Here is a 9626-nt window from a genome sequence, read left to right on the forward strand (position 1 = left end):
TTTTTTTTTTTTTTTTTTGTCATAATGTGAAATTCCTAGACACTTAAAGACGGTAAATTCCTTCTTTCTAGGTAAATGATATGCTTTTGATTTCTGTCCTCACTCCCAGCTTTTTAAATTAGAATAGACTGTTTTCTCTGTGTTACCTCCTTTTCTGGTTTCAGTCTGGCTTGCTTGCTGGACTCCGTCTTCCCTTGGGTGGTAGTGCCGATTTGTAGTCTGAAAAACAGGCAACAGGGCACAGGTTCATTTCTCAGCAAAAGGGGACTGGGTTATCTTCATATAGATAAAATCTAGAAATAAAAATAAGTATGTTAGATACATTTATTTTTATTTAAATTTGTGTGGAAGAAGAAAATGGACTGCTGAAAGAGAGTTCCATTTCCAGTTTCAATAGTTTCCACATTGTTCTCAGTGTAGAAATGCAAAGAAGAATTACAATCTTTTTCTTGTAATTTCTTTTAATTTCTCCCTGCTAACAAGAAATTTTGGACACCGTCGATTCAGTGCTGATTAGTGAATCGCATTTCAGTGGACAGTAAGATAACCAAAATCTGGGACTTTCTTATTGAACAAGAGGGATTAATATTTTGCTAAATTGAGAGCAACTGTGAGGGGACATCAAGCAATTGAAATTTCATTTTTGTGTTTCTGAATGTTTTTGACTGTTCAGAACTTAATTTCAGTGTTTATCTTTTTAACAGTTTGGATTTAGATGGAGACATGAGAAAGAAGTAGTTTCTGGAAAAGGTAATACAGCCTTTCTTTTGGTGTTATAATCCTACTTGATTATTTTCTGTTGCTTTTTGGCTTTCTTGTATGACAAGATTAAATCATTAGTATATGTATTTTTGTCCATATCCTGGAAATTGTAATAGTTAATCATACTTAGCACTTCCTTCTTCATATCATTTTGTACTTCACAATGTTTACTGATCTACAGGAATACAGAAATAATGAGTATTGTCTGTCTTTGCAAAATTTTTGTAGCAAAAAAACTTCATTATGCTTTTCCAGTGTGGAATTCCATGAGCGTGGCTCTTACATGAGACTAGTCAGTGAATAGCAGTTGATTCTGCACTACTTATTACTTTGCACTCAGATTCAGGTTACTGAGCACTTCCCATCTTAAGATCCTTTTTTTCAGTTTCTAAAACTTCACCAGGCTTTAGGCTGCTGGTGATACCGTGTACAGTTCCTGTAAACCCTGCCTCTCCACCAACTTCAGCAAAAATTTATAAATCTTAATTTAGCTATGCTCTACTAAAGACTTGCTAGCAATTATAGTAGCTCTATTTTCTGAAGATTTTGTCTGAACTGAATTTGCTTTAGCCCAAGACTGTAGGGGCTAAGAACTTCCCCTTCAATTGCTCTTCCAGCTCTTCAGGTCACGATGGTATCGTGCACAAGAACCTAAGAACAGACTATCTTTTCTGTATTCCCAGTGCTGCTTCTGCTGGCATCCAGGCAATAGGAAGGAGGAAACAACTGAACTTGGATGTAGAGCAGTGATTCTTAAGTAGGGTGTTGTGAGATCCTTTTAAGGGTACTGCAAGATGCCACTCAACATTAGCATTGTTAAGTGAGTGAACACCTACATATGATTGACAAGATAAACCCAGGGATTTCAAATAGGAATTTATAGTGTAAAACATCCTGACCTGTTGTGGTCTTTCTGAATTCTTTACACCAGAAGAATTGCTCTGTTATTTTTCCATTGTGAAAAATACAAGTGAAACTAAGAGCTGGCATTTTCTGAGAAATGCTTTGAGTCTAAAAAGATTGCAAAACACTGATATAAAGTAAGATAACCTGGAATTGTCTGCATTTGAGGCGTCCTCTACACATTACAGGTATCACACCGCTAACTCATTAATTGCGCAATTACCTTGGCTAATTACAGACATTTCAGGAGATTAAACTGGATGCAAAATGACTTCCTGATTTAAACTTAGCTCGTTTCGGTGCTGACCTTACACTTACAGAGCCAGTCTCAGTGACCAGCAATCACTGGTTAGAGGTTTAGAGTCTAAACCTCTAACAGTACAGAAGTTCCATGAAAACAAACTGGTCTAAAAATTACAGAACCTGGTTTAAGATAAATCTGGATCTACGTAGTATCAAACGTATTCGATTTAGGTCCAACCAGTGCATGGAACTTTCTCTGTGCAGCTCCTGGTCTGGGAGAACCTAGCCACTGGCCTCAGCCCTGGGGCTGCTCTTTTCACACCCTGCCCCACACTGGGCTATTTCCACCCCAGCCCCTTGCTTTCTTTCCCCCAGCCAGCCAGCCCTCTCAACCTCCATTCCACAAGCTGCTCTGGGTGCAGCCACTTTTATCAGTGTTTGCTACTGCCGGAGCCAAGCAAATAAGTCCCAGTGGCGGGAGGGGGAGGGGCAGGAGGGATGGGGGTGTAGGTTCATTGGAGGGGAACCCTAGCCCACCCACTCCACCCATGTGTCGTGCCTGCCCCGCCCACCTTACCTGTGGGTCATGCCTCCCCCCCCCCATTCCTGACAGACCCCCAAGCTCCTCCAGCCTGATGGACCTCTAACCCCCTGCTAGCGCCTCCATCCTGACTTACCTGATATTGGGCAGCCATTTTGATCTGATTTAACCTTACCCTAACGCCCCAGAATGTCTGTACTTGAGACCAGCTACATATGCAGAGTACTTAGCACCATAATAAAAAGCTCCAACCAGCTCTAAAGTTAGACCTTGAAAATGTGTACTAACTTTAAAGCTGGTTGGTATTGAGCTTTAATTGGCGTGTGTAGCAGGCTCTGCCCAGAGTTCCACAGCAGCAGATTCTGGGTGCCCACAGCATGCTTCCCAGTGGTACAGCGGCAGGGTGCAGCTATAATCTCCCAGCCTTGGGGGTGCCTGAAATCCCCTAAGGTGGGAAGATTGCTGCAGTGGCTATCTCTTCCTGAGAGGTGCTTGAAACCCCTGGGGCCAGGGAGATGGCTGCTGTGGTGATCTCTCTGCCCCAGTGGTTTCCTGCACTCTCAAGGCAGGGAGGTTGTCACAGCAGTGATCTCCCAAGAACAGAGGGTGCATGGGGATCCCCTGAAGTTGGGAGTCTGCTCAGCTGAGGGGGCTTCCAGCTGTGAGAGCTTGTATTGGGCTTCCCCTGCACCAGCAGGGAGGTGCAATGAGATCTAATGCACAATCCCACAATTGCACTTGCTACAATGCGACTTGGCAGAAGGAACGATTGTGTGAATTGTGCATTAGATCCAGATGCACCTTTACCTGCATGTGCAGAGGGGGCCTGAGAGAGGGCAGTAAGAAGTAAATAAGAAGTTAGGGGATATCTTCTGTATCTTGTGCAGTGAAGAGACTGATGTTGACAACTAACATGCAGTAATATTTGTTATATGAGGTTCTTCAGACAACTCTTTTCTCCTTAAACTTTTTTAATGTTCAAAACTAAATTTTCTTATTTACAAAGTGGTTCAGATGTTAAACATTATCTCTCTTTATGTTGTAAAAGCCTAGTCTAGTCTCTACTATTTCATTGCCTTGTTTTTCCTCCACAAAAACCTATTTTATTCAGGATATGAGACTTACAGATACTTTTCTTCCCGTGTCCTTTGAAACAATGAAAAAGTTATGTAAATTGTTACTGAAAATTAGGAAAGTTTGAGGAACCTTATTTGCTTATTTGACCTTAATTAACTAAGGTCATGGGCAGACCTTATATTTGGAGCACTACAGAAAGGGCTGCTGATGTTGCTCTGACAACTGCCACTCCTTGAGGCAGCAGTGGCAGAGAAGTCAGTTGCTGCTGCTGCCAGGGTTTTGGGGACAGTTCCTGTCCTGGCCACAGCTAAGTGGCAGAAAAGATGGCTGCTACTGCTTCGGGGACAGCGGAGACAGCTGGCACTCATATGCAGCAGTGGCACAGACAGCTGCTACTTCCGGGGCACTGGGACAGTAGCTGGGAGCTGTCAGGGCAGCTGGTTCTGCATGCAGCAGCATATGTTTGAGGAATTAATGTGGATGTTTCTCTCTGCACAGTCATTCTAAAGGAGCTATTGTGAATTGCAGAGTTTAATTTCTCCATTCTCTGTCTGAAAGAAAAATCAGGAATCCTGTCATTTGCAAGTGACTAATTTCTTTGGAGTCTACTGAATGAGTGATTTTCATCAGGTTGTTTATGTGAATGATTTATATTTTGTTCTTATGCAAACAGTGGAGGGTGCAGAGGAATAGGAATAAAGTGTTACTAACTTTATAAAATAAGTTGTGATTCCAGAAGTTTTAGATATTTTTCTTAATAATGTTTTAGAACTTCATCTAATGCTGTCTGTGACGGGGCAGCTCTTGGGGCTGAATCTCCTGCTGGCCCGCCCACCTGTCTCTACGGGGCAGTCTGCCCAATCTTGCCTGCCACAAGTTCGCTGTTTCCATAAACTGATGGTATCATGCAGGAGACTGCCCCGAAGCCAGGGAGTGCTATCTGCAGCTCCAAACCTCCCCTACACCACAGCCCATGTCTTGCAGATGGCATCCAGATTAGTATTGCTCCCTGGTCTGACACCGGAGCAAATCCAGTCCAAAATTGGACTCCATTCACCCATGTATTCATGCCACATCCCCTGGAGGCCTCTTACACTCTGCCCTCCTCTCACCGGGGCCTCTGGCATACCACCCATTACAGGGCCACACTCCACTGCCCTGGATCCTCCTTGAGTGACCCCTCTTGGGCCATCAGGCTTTGCTACTCGCATATTGGTTTTGCCACTCAGTCCTTGAGTTCCCATGAGTTCCCCTACACTACGTGGTCCAGCCTCGTGCCAAACCCTGGGCTGATTCTACCCCAAGCTCCTCACTGGACAAGTCTACATTACGCCCCACTCTGGGGTCTCTGTCTCAAGCTTGCAGCCAAGTTCACACAGGGCTGGCCCTTGAGCTGGCCTTTAGGCTTACTCCTATTTGGCCTTACTCAGCCCCCTCACACACACAGCCCTTCAGGCGTACTCTGACGTCAGCCCTACTCTGTATGGGGCCTCTCAATACTCTACTCACTACTAGGGTCTCTGGGATCTTGCATCACTGCTGGGTTCAGGTGGCACTCCGCTGGCAATGCCTGGCCCCACAACTGCCTCCAAAGCCCACCCAAAGGCAGGGGTGGGTTTAAGGTGCCCCTTCTCGCCTTTCACTGGGAAGGTAACTGGCCTGGCATTTCCTGGGGGCTCCCATGTCACTAGGAGCCCCATCAGGCCACCCTTCCCTGGCAGGGTGCAGTTTTAGGTCATGCCCAGGACCAAGAGCCTCCTGCTCTTGCCTCTAGTTGTTCCATGCCACACAGCCAGGCAATGTTTGTTTCTGCCTGACCTGGCATCAGTAAACTGTTACCTAGGGTTCCCAAAATGGCTGCTCTCATCAGGCACCTGGTAGTTGCCTGCCTCTGCCCTTAAAGTGGCAGGCACCCAAAAGTGCCCTGCCACACTGTCCTAAAGTGCACTATTTTTGTTTCATTTAAAGAAATCATGCTTACAGGTTCAGTTATTGCTGTCTTTTTAGTTTGAGTGATTGAACTGAAACTCTTGTAGACTAGTATAACTCAGCAAATAGAACTATTTATTTTGTAGCCGAGTTCTCTTAGGATGCTATCTATAATTATTTAATGAAATAAACCCTCCGAGGGTAGCCATTGGTTGCCATCACTCGGTGTTTCGAGTAACAAGGACAATAAACAGAATGTGTTAGTGAACACATAAAATTGTCTCATTTTGAAAATTATATGTGGTGACTAGTAGGCCTGTGTGAATCAGCAAGTATTTGATTCGGCTTCGGCTGATTTTGGAGGGACAGTGATTTGATTCAACGATTCAAATCACTCTCGATTCGATTTGACCAATTTGGATTCAGAGATTTGGCCGCTGAATCTCTGAATCGAACAGGTGGTGGCAGCAGTTGTGTAGTGGTGGTGAACAGGGCCCCAGAGTCCTCGCACTTAAAAAAACAAATTTAAAAAAAAAATCCCAAAAAAGACCCCACACTCACCGGCTGCGGCAGTGGCGATTGGGGCCTTTGGGGGCTTGACAGAGCCCCCCCGTGCCACAGGGGGCAGTGGGGATTACCCCCCCTCCCCCCTGCCTGGGACCTGCATAGCAGCTGTCACATAGCACGAGTGCAGCACAGCTTGGCAGGGTGCCAAGTACTGTCCTGAAGCTGGGGTGGCTCCAGCACTCACCTGGAGCCCGGCAGTACTGGGCCTGAGCAGCCCCAGCTCCCAAAGAGGATGTGGAGCCCTGCTGAGGCGCGCACTACACCTTCACGATCCAACAGTTGCCATGCGAATGCCAGGCCGGGGGGGGAGGAGGGGGGCTCTGCCATTAGCCCCCAGAGGCCCTAATCACCACTGCTGCAGCCAGTGAGCATGGGGCTTTAAAAATATATATATATATTTTTGGGTGCCAGAACACTGGGACCGGCTGGGGCAGCCATCGGGGTGCAGGGGGAGCAAGCGGGCAGTGGGGCGGGATGGGGGGAGGCTCAAGGAGGCTCGGGGAACTGACAGGGGATGGGGCCAGGTGGAAGTCCCCCCATGGTTCCCTCCCCCTCCTCCAGCCCCTGCTGGAGCCCAGCATGGAGCCCAGGTCCAGCTCCCTGCAGCAGCAAGCGGGGACCACCCGAACCTCCGAATTGATTTGGAGACTTCCAACTCAATTTGAACCTTTTAATGTATCTCTCAATCCGATTTGGATTTGGAGATTCGGCCCCTGAATCGGGCCAAATCTCTGAGTTGAATCAGATACTGAAGTTTTGCACATCCCTAGTGTCTAGGGACTTTCATTACATTGTACTTTTGTCTTCAGAATTTATATACCTGTCAAATATAATATGTATACCTCTGAATTTGAGGCATGTACAACTTTAAGTATTACTGTTTATTATTTCCAGCTTTATGTTAAGAGTAACTTTTAACTCTCTAGGAATTTTAGTTTAAGCATTTGATAAATTGATATACTTAATTTAAAATACTAGTATTTTTCTGTATTCAAATAATGAGAGAAAGCTAGGAGCTGACATATTTTCTAATGAGTTGAAAAGGTTGAGAACCACTTTCATAAAGACAATAATTTAAGATGTATTGAGCAGAAATGTGGTTCACCACTAAGGGGCACAAGAATTCAACATTACAGAGTATAGTAGTGATTTTCTTTTTCCACGTGAAGTTGTTCAACAGCTCTTTTCTAAAAACTTTGTGCAGTGTATATTTTATTAGGATTCTCAAATTTAATTTAGTAGTATTAGGTAAATTACTGAATTGGAGTATAACTTTTTCATATCAACATGATTAGTTATGAATACTTGCTAACTGGCATTAAAAAAGGTCATTTCTTGCAAAATCATCAGCTTGACATGGGTTTTTATTAAGACCTCGGAAATAGTAGTGATAAAGACAATTTATTCTAAGGTTATGGTTTGTGAGTAGGAAGTGGGGGGAGGTGGTTGTGAGGGGAGGAAATATATTTGTTGAGGCTTTCTATCTTTTCCTATTTTCCCCTGGTTTCAGTATCACTTACATTTCTCCTATAAAAACCATGACTGTACCTTTTTTAATTCAGTCACCTTCATTGGGTACTGAGAAGGAAAATTATGTTTGGTGCCCTAAATATGTCTTCAACTAAATCAGATAAAGATGTAGCCCTAATTACTATTAATAGTTGTAATTTATATGCCCAGTTTCAGTAATATACTATACAAAAAAAACGCTCCTTTGACCCAGGTCATATATGTGGGCAGAATTTGTACTTTAAAACAAGGTTGTCCAACTTTGCAGGAGCCAGGGGTCACAAATGGTATTTGGCAGAGTGCCACATGTGGAGGGGACAGCCTCTTTCCCCAAAACCCTTCCCCAGCATATGAGCTGTGCCAGCAGCATGTGACCTTGCCATCCCCTGCAGCCTGCAGTCCCCTCTGTCAAGCAAGCTGAGCAGGCAGCACATGGATCCTTGGGCCCTGCCCTGCTATATGGCAGCAGAAGAGGTGGTTCTGGGACTCATGGGCTGCATGTTAAGTGCTGCTGAGCCTCATGCAGCTTACAGGCAGCCAGCTGGACAGGCCCGCTTTAAACTCTCACTAACCTTTTGCAATACAAGAAATGAGAGAGCTTTTTTGACTATGCTGTGCAGTAGGAAACATTAATATTTTTCACTTTCTTAAATTATTGCCCAACTTTTAGATACCATATGGTACATACTAGGCAGCTAAGATGGAGAAGGCCCTAGATGCACATTAAATCAAGTGGAACTATGTTATTTCAAGGGAAAGTGCTTAAATCCCCAAGGAGCATTTCATAGTTAAGAGAAATGGTTACATGTCTTAACTGTGAAGAAATATAAGTATATATCTTAGCATGTATAATTACATAAATATAATGTAGATAGATCATGTAGAGATAAGAAATAATACTTTTAAAGTTTGTATGCACAGAAGATTTAAGTGCAAAAATGAGCTAAGCACACTAGACATTTTCTGAAATGCATTGCTTTCTGTACTCTGTAAAAAAAAAAAAAAAAATGTGTTTTAACTACTAAACTGAGTTTCTTTTGTACTTTTAAAACACAAAAAATTATTGACTATGGTTTAAAATATATTTGAAGCTATTTACAGAGATATTAGATTTTTTTTTTTTTTTTTTTACTTCAAGTGTATTCTCTGTAAAGATTTAGGTAACATAATTTCCTTGGCAGAGTTGATCAGACTTCAATATATCATTAATATGTAGTAAAAGGAAAGATTAACATTCAGATTTTTCCTTATTTTACTTCTGTTATTAAAAGTGTATAAGTAATATTGACAAGTTCACCAAAGCAACTGTATTGTCCTGCATACCACATGTCCCCAAATAAGATACATACCTTGTTTTTTTGGTAAGGCAGAATGACGAAAAAAGACGTTTCCAGAGCTGCATGGAGCAGGGACAGAGCCTAATCTTCAGTTTGTTCACCCTTCCTTTCCAACTCAGGCAAAAGCTACATTTTTTAATACTCTTAGAGCTGCTGCCTAATTGCAGCAGTTCTTGGCTGCTTAGTCAAAAACTGTTGCCAATTCTGCAGTGTGTGTGGAAAAGGTTAAAAATAATCGCTGCTGAAGACCACATTTGCCCCTGCCTACATATGGCTGGCTGAGGGGGAGAGAAAGAAAAGCAACAGCAGTGATTTTTACAGTGTCTCTAGTTTTATTTCAAGCAGAAAAATTAGTTTTCACGTGTTGAGTCTTAATTTTTTTATATCGCTTTAAGGAAAGAAATAAGATTCTGAGAGTTTTAGAGCATATATTCTTTGCCCGGAATATTAGATGGGCGTGTAAATTAATCAGTAGTAGGAATGTTATTTTTGCATATAACATACTTGACATATCTTGTAATAATATAAGATATACACATCTGACTGGCATTTTCTTATCTGTTACCCTGCACTAACTATATAATTAGTATATAAGTATTAATAGCTTAATGATATTCAGTTGATCATTAGGTGTGCATACAGACATTTGGGGAGGCTGAGGGGGGTTAGATGGATCTAAGGCCACCTGATCTAAGGTGAGTCAGGATGGGGGCCACTAGTGGGGGAGGCTTGGGGGAATCAGGGGGGCAAGCAGGGTC

At 43.1% G+C, this 9626-nt stretch overlaps 1 protein-coding gene across 2 annotated transcripts in view; it reads left to right on the forward strand.

The window, feature by feature from the left end:
• LOC109287496 (protein FRA10AC1) overlaps positions 1 to 9626 on the forward strand; it is a 56977-nt gene that overhangs the window by 30583 nt on the left and 16768 nt on the right. For both annotated transcript variants that reach the window (XM_019502614.1, XM_019502615.1), the window contains exon 8: positions 705 to 750. In XM_019502614.1, the coding sequence (XP_019358159.1) occupies positions 705 to 750 (46 nt within the window). The remainder of the gene's footprint in view (positions 1 to 704; positions 751 to 9626) is intronic.

This window comes from Gavialis gangeticus, unplaced genomic scaffold (genome assembly GCF_001723915.1).
Source record: "Gavialis gangeticus isolate Ggan-Ray unplaced genomic scaffold, GavGan_comp1, whole genome shotgun sequence".
NCBI classification, from domain to species: domain Eukaryota; kingdom Metazoa; phylum Chordata; order Crocodylia; family Gavialidae; genus Gavialis; species Gavialis gangeticus.